This window comes from Papaver somniferum, unplaced genomic scaffold (genome assembly GCF_003573695.1).
Source record: "Papaver somniferum cultivar HN1 unplaced genomic scaffold, ASM357369v1 unplaced-scaffold_57, whole genome shotgun sequence".
Taxonomy (NCBI): Eukaryota; Viridiplantae; Streptophyta; class Magnoliopsida; order Ranunculales; family Papaveraceae; genus Papaver; species Papaver somniferum.
Window position 1 is genome coordinate 3349886 of NW_020648415.1, and position 11094 is coordinate 3360979.

Here is an 11094-nt window from a genome sequence, read left to right on the forward strand (position 1 = left end):
CCAAAATTACTCATCTTGCCGAATGTCTCCATTGTCTTTTTCTCGTATATAACGGATCTTATGCAATGAAATCTGTGTACATAACGGTTGTTTTTTGTTTATATTTCAATTTGATTGTTTCTGTTTAGTTTCTGTATCAAATTTCTGTTTAGTGTAGTGCCTGTAAAGTGTTTGATGAAATGGGGGACGGGATTAGGGTTCTTGAAGTGCAATGGGAATCAAGTAGAGGCTTTGGGTGTCTATGGAGAGATGACAAAGGGAGGAGTTAAAATGAAAGCATGACTGTGTCGAGTGTACTCCCTGTTTGTTATGAATCATGGTCTTGAATTCAATGTATTTGTTTCTAATGCTGTAATATTCATGTATGCTAAGTTTGGTGAATACTCCCTGTTTGTTATGAAGCATGGTCTTGAATTCGATGTATTTGTTTCTAATGCTTTAATGTTTATGTATGCTAAGTTTGGTGAATTGGTTTCCTCAAGGTAGGCATTTGGTCAAACGATGGCAAGAGATCCGGTGTCATGGATCTTGTTAATATCTATCTACGTATGAGCAGAATAATGATCCAATTTCTGCTCTTGAGTTTCTTCGGAGATGATGGGATTGGGGAACCAGTTTCAGCCTGATGTCTTTACCTTGGTAAGCTTGGCTTCTGTTGTGGCTAAGTGTGGAAACGATTAGCATTTTATTGGATTGGATGCATGGTGACATGAAGATGGATGCGTGGAGGGCATGGAGGCAGCTTTATTGGAAATTCTGTTATGGAAATGTATTCTGAGCTGGGTTGTATACTTGTATGGATTTAGCACATAAGGGCTTCGAGAGGATTGCTTGTATAGATGTAATATCTTGGAATACTCTGATCATGGGATATGCTCAAAATAGTTTAGCTAGCGAGGCAGCTGAGGCTTTCCTCGAAATGGAAGAGTGTAACCGAATTGTGCCGGATCAAGGGGCCTCGCCACCTCGGTTAGCATTTTATGAGCTTTTCTCACTTAGGATCCTTGCAACATGGGCAGAGTTGCCTTCGACTGATGCGGCAGAAATATGGTATTGAGCCTAGTTTGAAGCATTATGGATGCATGGTGGACTTGCTAGTTCGAGCTGGGTATTTGGATATTGCCGATAAGTAAAAGGTCAGTCCATTGTCTAAAGTTACAGTGTGATTTTGTTAACTGATTCTAATATTTGAAAGTTTTGCCGTTCTCCTAGATTTTCATGTAGACCTCTCTGAGGCAGAACTTGTTTTTCTTTATCACACAAGTTTCCTGACTACCTGCTGCTGTGAGCTATTGTTGTCCCACTGAGAAATAGGATGCAGATTAGCTGGTAGAGTTTCATAGTTGAGCTATTACGATGCCTTAGGGCAGAACTAAATCTTAGAGTCCGTTCTTTACAGTCAGACTTGTAGCACTAGGTCAGTTGCACTACTATGATTAGAGTTTATGTCTTTGTATGCAGGAACTTATAGGTCCTGCATTTTAGACTGTTTCAGGAAATGACTGAGAATGCGATCTAATGTTGTTACATGTGGGACTCTTAGCAAGTTTTATTTTAATCTAAATCTGTCATTATGCTTGATTGTTCTAAATTTTTTTGCAGTAGTAATTCTGTTTTGCCTTTGAATGGTGCTTCTTAGAGATTATTATAACTTATAAGTTTATAACCAATATTTTAACGCATTCATCAGAATTCAACCTGTGATAGTGTTGAATTTATTACACTTGTTATATTGAAATTGTAACTACAAACAAGCTCAGTCACGCATGTTATCCTGTGTTGCATATAACTTAAGAGTCCATTGGGATTTGGTTATCTACCAACGGATATAGGAATATGTGACATCTAACTTTTGGAAAAACAAGAATGTGTGATGCCTAACTGACATGATTCAAGCTGCTTTTACTTGGAATCCTTTTCTTGATTGTAATGCCTAGATAGAAACTACTTTTAATGTAGGGTACAGCTGATGCATCTATTATCAACTTTCTTATTAGTAATCACCTGTATTGCCGAGATTCTGGTGGACATCAAATGCCTTTGATGCTCATAGATCCTGAAATGGCTTAATCACTTGATAATCTTGAAATCCTCTTATTCATGGTATGTTTTCGGTGGTCTTCATTGAGATTGTTGATTCAGAACCAACCACTCTAGAGGCAGTTTGTTATTTGTTTTGTTGCTTGCTTAAGCGTAAAACATTTTGTTATCTGCAAGGTCTGACATGCCTTTATTACAAATTTGTCTGGCTCATTGAGTGTCCCATTTCTACGTCATTATGGTTTGGGTTTTTATAATAGGTATGGAGGGTCAAATTTGTAGTTCTTTCATCTTTGATTCATGGATTTTGCAATGATGGCCAGTTAGATGTAGCACTGACACTCTCCAAGGAGATGTCTTCTTGAGGATTTAATCACATGTAATTTTCTATTTCATGGGAAGGGAAAATGAAAGCTGGGAAGCTGGTATGCAAAGAAAGTATTTCTGGTCAGTTTTCATCCTTGTTCGGGTGGATATGAGACACCAAGGATTCCCTTCTGATTTGGTAGGGGATTATCTACGAAGAGAAGCATTGAACATCTGCTACAGGTACCTTTATGCTATTTTTGTATTTTGTTTGTTTTAGTTTAGGTTCTTTGTTTTGTGTATAGTTGGGATTCAATATAATATGAATACTGCTGGAAACGAGCTGAAATCTATACATTCAACATACTGATAGATGGTCGTTGCCTATCAGGTCAAGTTGGTTACGAGTTTTGTTTGTTTGGTGAATTTCTGAAGAGGGGTTCTTTTCCTTTTTCTATTATTAATAAAAGGGTCAGTTAGAAAGACTCAATAGCATCTTTGAAGTCTTAACAGGCTCTGTGTTCCTTTTATCCTTTTTACAACAATCTGAATGTACCAAGTCTATAACTGTGATATCACCAGTTTAATCCTTACCTTCTAAGGACATATTTGCAAGAGGTCTACTAGCACCATGACTGATGAACAGAGTGTATCGACACCAGGTTCATAAAAAATCCTGCTCCGAGAAACATCATACATCTGTCCTTTAATAGCCACAAGTAATTCTTTTTAGGATCAGAACCATCGTGGACTTTTAAAGCATCTCCATTAATCTCACCTCAAAGTCACCAGTAAAGGTTACATTTCTTATTCCATTTCTCCATCTTGGCAGTTGTGTTGGATTAGAACCAGCAAATATATGCCCAGAACAACATAATAAAAAGCTAATGCTATATTTATTCTTTTTGATTGGTAAAGAATTTGGTGCTAGCGAGTTGAAACCGGCTAAAGCTAATGCTATTACTGTGAAAAAAGTTGCTGGTGTTAATCCTATATACGCTGATATTGATTATTCAAATGTTTAGTTCTAAATTTCCCATACTTTCTGATTTGCAGGGACTTCAAAATCTCTCCACAGGGATTATGATCAGCACGTGGTCGCTTTCACTACTATGAGGTCTTTGTACCAGAAACTAGTGGGTTTGAGAAATATTGATAAATAAGTCATACAAAGTGAAATTTGTTTTTTTCTTTTAATTTTTATTTTGATGCTGAACCGCAATCAGAGCAAAAAACAAATGCTGAACTGCCCAAGTATCCATAAGCATCCAGAACCTGTAGTTCCTTTAAACTCAATTCAGCCTCTGAATTGGTCATTATGTCACAGCAGCGTTATCCCCTTCAATGTCTCTACTAGAGGTACTTTTTCAAGGTCTGATCAAGTGTTTGTTTGCAACAGTGGTATTCACAAATATGCGAAGAGAATTAAGATCCTAATTCAAGATCTCAGTTACCTACACGATACACATGTGTTTATATACCCTCTTGTCTAACAGTCGGCAGGATGCACACTGCAGCCGAGCATTACTTCGCTCATAATAGAACAAGTTGATAGACAAATATCTGGCTGCATAATTAGCTGCAATGCTCGGTATCATCTCAACGAATTAGTCAACACGGAAATGAGGGTTCATAAGGATTTGAGAGCGGAACAAAAGATGGGAAGATTCAACCGCCTTCCAAAACGAGATTCAGCAACGTTGAAATATCGCTTGCAAACATTTCTGGACGGGATCAAATTTATGACGGGTTACCTGATATTGATATCAAACAAATTCAAAAAAGATTGAAAAATAAGCATTGGTATCATCGACAATCAATTCTAAGTTTGAATTACCGTGGGCATGAGCTGTAATACAACAAATACTATCATGTCCGGTAGTTCCTTATTAAGCCAAAGTTGTAACAATTGATGGACTGTGTGAAATACAACATTTTTAAGAGAAAACAAGAAAAATAAAACCCAAAAATAAAACCCAAAAATAAAACCATGAACAAACTGACCTACTCCCACGTTCTAGTATTAATTTGTACTTCGAGTGATCGTGCAAAAATGTCTATTCCGAAGTTTCCTAACATCTTACAACAGTGTAGTGGCTCTCAAAATCAAATTCTATATCTAGTTATCTACCAAAATAAAAATTAAATCGTCAATAAAGAATCACTCAGGAAAACCATTCGAACTTGGAAAATTTGGAAAACAGGAATAGTAATTTACTGGTGAGCGATTTTTAATTACATTAATTCAGTAATTATATTTAATTCAACGTCTGGTTTTATTGGATAACGATTATTACTAAATTCCCACACCCATTAGCTCTTAGCATTTGCTTTACAACTTATTTGTCAGAAAAATCTACCAATTCCTTCTGTCTCTTCTTCGATTGCTTTCTCTCTTTATAAACAATACCAGTTCTTTGTTTGTTTCTTGAATCTCATACTAGTAATCACAAAATATTTGTCATGAGTCTTGTTGAAAGAGTTGTGTTTTTTATGGTTTTGGCTGCTTTATGTGTTGGTTCAATGGCTGAAGTTTACAAGGTTGGTGATGACAATGGATGGACTGCTAAAGAACACATGCCTGATTACGAAGAATGGTCTGCTTCAAAAGCCTTCAAAATTGGCGATTCCATTGGTACGTATTTTTTTTTCGCTCTATTTCTTTGATTCTTTTCCTAATTGTTTTAAAGCTTCTTAAGTCATTAAAGATCATCTGAAGTTTTTTCTTTGTTAACTCTCTTACACATGATTTTTGATGATTTTGTTCCAGGAATGTCCTTTAATTCTTAATATGAAGTTTTAACCTTTCTAGTTTTTGTTTCTTTTTTAGTTGTTTTTGGATCACAAAATTGGTTAAAAAGACCAAAATCAACATTTTCTGGGTGAAAAGGACATTTAGATTTTGATACTGTTTAAATGGACAAAAATGTAAAAATAGTCAGGATGTAAACAGTTTCATCCTACCCATTTTCAAATACTTTTTCTTATTTTTAATTTACATCAGGATGCATCCAGTTTCATCCTTGCTATTTTTTAAGTTTAAGCCAGGATGAATCCAGTTTCATCCTTTCTATTTTTTTGGTGTCCGTTTCACCCGTACTAATTTTTACTCGTCCATTTGAACCATGTTTTAAAAGTATTTGGACAAATGATCCATTTTCCATTTTTGGATAGTTTTCGAGTACGATCCGGAGTGGCACAATGTGGTCCAAGTGACTCACGAGGACTACAGGAAATGCAACGCTTCATCACCAATCAAAGAAAACTATTATTGGGGCTCACATTCTATTAGAGGGGCCTCACCTAATAAGACAAAAATGGGTCACCCACAAGTAATATCAAAAATCCCTTATCTCAAATAATTTTGTAATGACTAAACAACCCTTATGTAGTTAATTTTAATTTAATTAGATAATAATTAAATTAAGGATGAATTTTGTTAGATGGTAGAGAGGGTTTAACACAAAGTGATGATGAATCTCAACCAATTGAAGAAATAAATCAATAAAGTGAAGAACCAATGGTTGAAAATCAACAGGTACACCTCTAAACTATCTCCCATGGGTTCAATTTCACTCAAAACTAGCTTAAGTACGTAAAAAGATTGAGATTTTTAGACTTTCATGGAAAATTACGGTTGGGTTGAGCTTCGTTGCCAACCGTAATTCAATTTTACGTCTGGGTTTGGAAGAACTCCAAACCGTAACTGATTTCCAATGGGACAAAACCTGAATTACGTCTAGGTTAGATTTGTCATCCAAACCCAACCGTAAATAGTTTTTGCATGAGTATTTATTACTTGTTCTACGTCTAGGTTAGGTTAGCGTCTGGAAAAAACACTTCAAAACCCAGACATGGGAGAATACGTCTGAAAAAAAATTCACAAACCTAGACGTAGTATATTACGTCTGGAAAATTTATTTTGCGAACCTAGACGTAGTATATTACGTCTGGAAAATTTATTTTGCGAACCTGGACGTAGTATATTACGTCTGAAAAATTTATTTTGCAAACCTGGACGTAGAAGATTACATCTGGTAAAGTTGCACCACGAACCTAGACGTAATCCAATTTGAAACTTCTTCTATAAAACATGCAGGAAGAATTACGTCCAGGTTGATCTTATAGAAATACAAACCGTAAAATTGAAATTACATCTAGGTTTATAAAAGGAAAATTTAGTAAACTAACCTAGACGTAATACAACATTGGACGGTTTGATTCAAACAAAACCTAGACATAAGACAAGTAATAAATACCAAGCTAACCGTAAAATAGGATTTGCATCGACGTCGGATTTTCGCGATCTGCATATGTATCTTTAAGCCTAGGAAATTCCCAAGCTTTATCAAAGAAGCTTTTTGAGTTTTGAGCATGTTTAGGGCCTGTAAAAGGCGAAACAATAAACTTCCAGGAGACTTTCAGAACTTTTTCAGATTGTATGTTGTCCAATGTTTTGGCCACATCTCCTTGATCGTTCATCCGATTGTTATAAATCCTATTTTACGTACGGTTTTATCAGTGTGAGATTGATTAAGACTCAATTACATTCCCGGTTTGATGCAAATCCTATTTTACGGTTGAATTGAATTCAACCTAGACGTAAGTTCTTCAATTTCAAATTTTACGTTGAAAAACCTAGACCCGAACCCAGACGTAACACGAGCAGATGAATAACTGAAACCTAATTTTACTCCGATTTCATTCAACCTAACCTATTTTAAGCACAAAAAAGAGTAAACAAAGATGAGTTTGAACGATTATTACCTAACATACACCATGGATTGTTGTTGTGGAGTTTGAAATTGTGATTCTTGAGATGCTTGGAGCAGAGGAAGAGAAGAAAGATGAAGAGGAGCAGTTTTTTTTGTTGAATTAAAATAGAAAATATTAGGTTTTTAAGTTTTTATTTTAGTTCAAGGGTAATCTAGACATTTTGTTTTGGTGTTAGGGTAACCCATAATCACTTTTTTGGATACTAAGAATCCAAGTGAAGCCCCTTTATTGGAGTGTGACGCCCAAATAATAGGCTTCCAGTCAAAACCTTCACTTCTGGCAAAGATACAATTCCAATTAAGGCTGAGGGACACTTATTCTACATCTGTGGAGTTCCTGAACACTGTAAAATGGGACAAAAAGTTGATATTAGAGTTGTTGCTCTTGATAGACTTGATATTGGAGTACTTGCTGATCGTGCTACCCCTGCACCTCCAACTTCACCATCAGTCAGTGCTCCAACTCCTTCACCGAACAGTGTTATGTCTATTTCTAAGGGTTTTACTGGAAAATTGGGTTTCGTTATCCTTGCTGTGTGCGACGCCCCAACCTAATCACCTTCTTAGCTAAGAGGATTACAACCTTATTGAAGAATCAAAACTAAATTACCGATTTTAAGAATCATAGATACATAATGTGAACTAAAACTAACTTGAACCCAACAGTCTGATATTTATAAGGAAAGAACTTTCAAATGATATTAATATATTAGTGTGTTGTTTTACAATAAATAAAGAATACACATACACAAAAGATACATAAATGTAACACAGTTCGGTAACGCTTTAAAATACGAAAACAGATATCTTCACATGCACCATTTCTTCTGGAAATTGAAACTGAAGTGGGAACAAGTGAGCACATCATCCCCGAAGGGTGCTCAATGAAAACATATAACTCTCAAGTAATCACTAACATGCTTCACAGTTTTAAAAGAATGTAAGTTGAAAGAACAAGAATAAACTAATCATTCAGCTATTCATGCATCATGAAGCAAGTGTCACTCTAACCTCACCAAACTCGTTGGAGAAGACGACGCGAGAGCAACCCTAATCAATAATGATGACATCGTCCACACAGAGTGCCATACAAACCATGATTCAGAATATTACCATAAAAATCAGAAAGTTAGACAAACAAGTATAATATGCACACAAGTGATTTTCCCAAAATAAAATAGTATGTATAATATTCAACCGGCTTACCCCGACCTACTATATAATATTCAACCGGCTTACCCCGACCTACTATAGATATAAAAAGTAAAGTACGTAATATTTAACCGGCTTTCCCCGGTCTACTAAAAATGTAAAGTGCGTAATATTCAACCGACTTTCCTCGGCCTACATTGAACATAGCAAGAAGCCGTGGGGAAACACGGTCACTCCTTGCGGGGGATTCACATTGAAAAAGCGGGGGTCTAACAACACCACCGAATATTTCGCTTAGCAATCTGTATGGACTAACTCCGAAATACTTTGCTAGAGAATCAACTAGACAGTCAGGCTCAATCTAGATAAAAGTATCTCAAGAAGTTAATATCTCTCTCTTGATTTGATTTTTACTCAAGCTAAAAAGAATAGCGAGTCTTTATCAAATACAAGTAATAACTTGGACGGTACCAAAGACCAATTTCCAAGTGTTAATCAATGAAATTGACAACCACAAGGTCGGATCTCCAATCGATTAATCTTTAACGCACAACCTGTATTATTTCAATTATAAAGATAAACAATATAATGCGGAAAATGAAATAACACAGACACCAGAAATTTTGTTAATGAGGAAACCGAAAATGTAGAAAAACCCCGGGACCTAGTCCAGATTGAATACACATTGTATTAAGCCGCTACAGACACTAGCCTACTCCAAGCTAACTTCGGACTGGATTATAGTTGAACCCCAATCAGTCTCCCACTAATTCAAGGTACAGTTGTACTCCTACGCCTCTGATCCCAGTAGGATACTGCGCACTTGATTCCTTTAGCTGATATCTCCCACAACCAAGAGTTGCTTCAACCCAAAATCGCAGACTTGATAATAAACAAAACGGTCTCACACAGAAAAGTCTATCAAAGGATAAATCTTTCTCCCACAAAAAAATCCTAGGTTTTTGTTCTGTCTTAAGATATGAAATCAAGGTGAACAGGAACCAATTGATAATCCGGTCTTATATTCCCGAAGAACAACTTAGATTAATCAATCACCTCTCAACAGTCTTACTTGAATACACAAGAGGACGTCGAGGAATCACAAACAGTGAGACGAAGATGTTTGTGACTTCTTTATCTTGCCTATCGGAGAACTCTCACGATCTCAAGCCAATCAAAGATTGTACTCGTACGATAGAAGATGCAAGATTAGATCACACAACTACGATAAAAGTAGTATCGGTCTGGCTTCACAATCCCAATGAAGTCTTTAAGTCGTTAACCTGGTTTTAGAGAAGAAAACCAAAGGTTAGAGGAGAATCGACTCTAGCGAGCGCACTAGTATCACACAGACGTGTGGGGATTAGTTTTGCCCAATGCTAGATGTCTCCTATATATAGTCTTCGAATCATGTTTTTTCCTTAGTTACAAAACAATCAATATTCACCTTAGATGAAACCTAATTTAGATTCAAACTAATATTTATCAATCGTTAGATCGAAAACTTAGCTTGTCACACACACTTGAGATACACGTTTACTGGGTTTGTGAAAACCGTGCCCAAACATGTACGTGAATGTTGGTTCAACATAGTAACCCAAAAGGTCAACCATATGAGCATTTCATATTAACCTTGTTCTTCTTCACCATAACTAGTTCAATTGACTCAAATGAACTAGTTAGAGAGTTTTTCAATTGCTATGAGATCTTATGTAACTACACAAGACACAATTGAAACAAAGATGATTCGATTTGATTGAACCGGCTCATGAACTTTATAGCCACGGTTTGCATACTGTATTCCTTAGTAATTTAAGTTTCATGTTCAGAGCACATCTTTAGATCATCACCCACTCAAGTACGCAAACAAGTTCGCGGACTTAAGGCAACCGACAGAGTTTTCCAAACTTAGCAGAAAATCTCGGCAAAGAGACTTCCGCCAGTTCGCAGACTAGGTTTGCGGACTAAGTTCGCAGACTAAACAGGAAAACGAGTTTTTGGAAAATCCAGCAGAAATTCTCGGCAAGAGAACTTCTGTCAGTTCGCGGACTGAGTTCGCGGACTTGGCAAAGCCAATTCCTCCGGTTTCTCTCAATCAACAAAGTTCGCAAACTTCGGATTAAGGAATATGACTTATGCACATATGTGTTTCCACACAATGCTTATATCCATCATTGGTTATATAGACCTAAACTCTCATTCCAACCATTGAAAATTTCTTAGAGGACGTTATATAGTTGTTACACTATTTCTCGTCAAAGCGATTTTCAAAGTGATTGAAACATTATGACTTTCGTCATTAGGTGAAGATAAACCCGATCAAAGTGAAACACTTTACTAACACATGATTTCGAGATATAGATAGGCGAGATATACTCGGCTCGAAATATTAAATGTGTATGATCCAGTCTATATAACATACGACATTTTTCTCATACGAAGTAGGAGATAGAAGAGATGGAATTTTGAGTGATATATAAGTTCAAGTCTCCATATACCTTTTTGTTGATGAAGTTCCACGGTTCCTTGAGTAGATTTTCGTCGTTGTATGATGAATCACCATGAATTCCTTGAGCTCAACTACACTTTTCTATCCTAGTCCGAGACTTAGCTATGTAGACTAGAAATCAAGACTCATAGTTTTGATCACTAACATTGACAAACATGCTTGAGATAACAACGCATGCGAGGTTGACGGAGCTATGCTCTAACAATCTCCCCCTTTATCAATTTTAGTGAAAAAACTATTAATACATATGGAATACAAAAAAGATAAACTTTAGTGGCTCCTATTCCATAGTCTAATCTTCAACGTTCCCCG

At 36.3% G+C, this 11094-nt stretch overlaps 1 protein-coding gene across 1 annotated transcript; it reads left to right on the plus strand.

Moving 5' to 3' along the window:
* The first annotated feature begins 4809 nt into the window (after nt 1–4809).
* Nucleotides 4810–7676, plus strand: LOC113343323 (chemocyanin-like). Its single transcript, XM_026587551.1, has 3 exons — nt 4810–4981; nt 5521–5667; nt 7384–7676. The coding sequence occupies exons 1-3, from the start codon at nt 4810–4812 to the stop codon at nt 7674–7676; spliced, it is 612 nt and encodes a 203-aa protein (XP_026443336.1).
* The last annotated feature ends 3418 nt before the right edge of the window (nt 7677–11094 follow it).

Excerpts from the sequence above, each read along its gene's own strand:
- LOC113343323 (XM_026587551.1), top strand. The coding sequence starts at position 4,810 with ATGAGTCTTGTTGAAAGAGTTGTGTTTTTTATGGTTTTGGCTGCTTTA. Across the intron at positions 4,982-5,520 it reads CAAAATTGGCGATTCCATTG|TTTTCGAGTACGATCCGGAG; the intron begins GTACGTATTTTT and ends ATTTTTGGATAG. Across the intron at positions 5,668-7,383 it reads ACCTAATAAGACAAAAATGG|TCAAAACCTTCACTTCTGGC; the intron begins GTCACCCACAAG and ends ATAGGCTTCCAG.